This window comes from Perkinsus marinus (assembly GCF_000006405.1).
Source record: "Perkinsus marinus ATCC 50983 genomic scaffold scf_1104296977832, whole genome shotgun sequence".
Taxonomy (NCBI): Eukaryota; Perkinsozoa; order Perkinsida; family Perkinsidae; genus Perkinsus; species Perkinsus marinus.
Genome location: NW_003200052.1, coordinates 1 through 1,033, shown reverse-complemented (window position 1 = coordinate 1,033; position 1,033 = coordinate 1). Strand labels below are relative to the sequence as shown.

The following is a 1,033-nucleotide window of genomic DNA, read 5'->3' as shown; positions in this document are numbered from 1 at the left end:
CCGACAGCTTGAACCCAGGAGTACTTAGTGAGGGGCTCACCAATCCATTCCCAGGGGCTGCATAGTACCTACAAACCAGACGGAATAAGAACTAAGCAGGAGGAGTTCGAACTACATGAGCACTGATACCAACCAGATGACGATGGTCCTTGAAGCATCCAGGAAGGTATGATGCATAGCCGAAGCCTCTGCGGTAACCATGACGCCGCATATGTTGAAGACGAGAATCGAGACGATGAAACCCAGTGTACAGATAAGCAACGTCGGGGAGTTGGACAGCATCACGAAAGAGTCCTCTGTGTTCTCCATAACATTGCCTACGTCAGATCCTGGGAGATGCTGTAGTGCCGGCACGAAGACTAGGCACATGAGAAGTGTTCCCCAGAAGCCCTCTAGCCCTACTAAAGCCATTGGGGCTACATCGTTCGGGGGCTTGAGAAGGAACTCCTCCAGGACGTACTGTGCAGCACACACAACTTGTCCTGCTATTATGATGAAGATACCGAGAAGCATCAACGGCAGGCTCACGACTTGGGTCTGCTGCTCACGCGAAGAGAGGGAGGACACTCCGACCAAGACGAGAGCAGTTAAGCAGAGGAAGACTCCCACCCAATGATGACGATACATCTTACGCCCGAGGAAAAGCACCGAGAATAGCGCAGAGAAGAGAAGTATACTGCCCTTGAGCATTTGGTATACGGAGACAGGGGTGTAGACCAGACCGATAGCTTGTAGGGAGGATCCTAGTAGATCGAATATCGAAGGGATGCATACCGTGAAACACATACGGAGACCGATATTGGAGGATCCACTTTCAGGCAGAGTGCTGGAAGGTCTCTTATCATTTTTCTGGCGTAGACAATAGTACATGGGCAGCGCTAGGAGCATGGCAACAAACATGACCAAGCTCATGTACCACGGTTTCTGGAAGAAATGGGTCGTGCCGTCGATACCGATACCACTACTCTGAAACATCATTTTCTCTATAATAGAGTTTGCGGACCCAGCCAATAGCCCTATACCAAATATGTAG

At 50.2% G+C, this 1,033-nt stretch overlaps 1 protein-coding gene across 1 annotated transcript; it reads right to left on the bottom strand.

The window, feature by feature from the left end:
- Positions 1 to 111: 111 nt before the first annotated feature.
- Positions 112 to 978, bottom strand: Pmar_PMAR014273 (conserved hypothetical protein; the record flags this gene model as incomplete). Its single annotated transcript, XM_002764374.1, has 1 exon — positions 112 to 978. One exon carries the CDS (start codon positions 976 to 978, stop codon positions 112 to 114), a length of 867 nt encoding a protein of 288 aa, XP_002764420.1.
- Between the last annotated feature and the right edge of the window lie 55 nt (positions 979 to 1,033).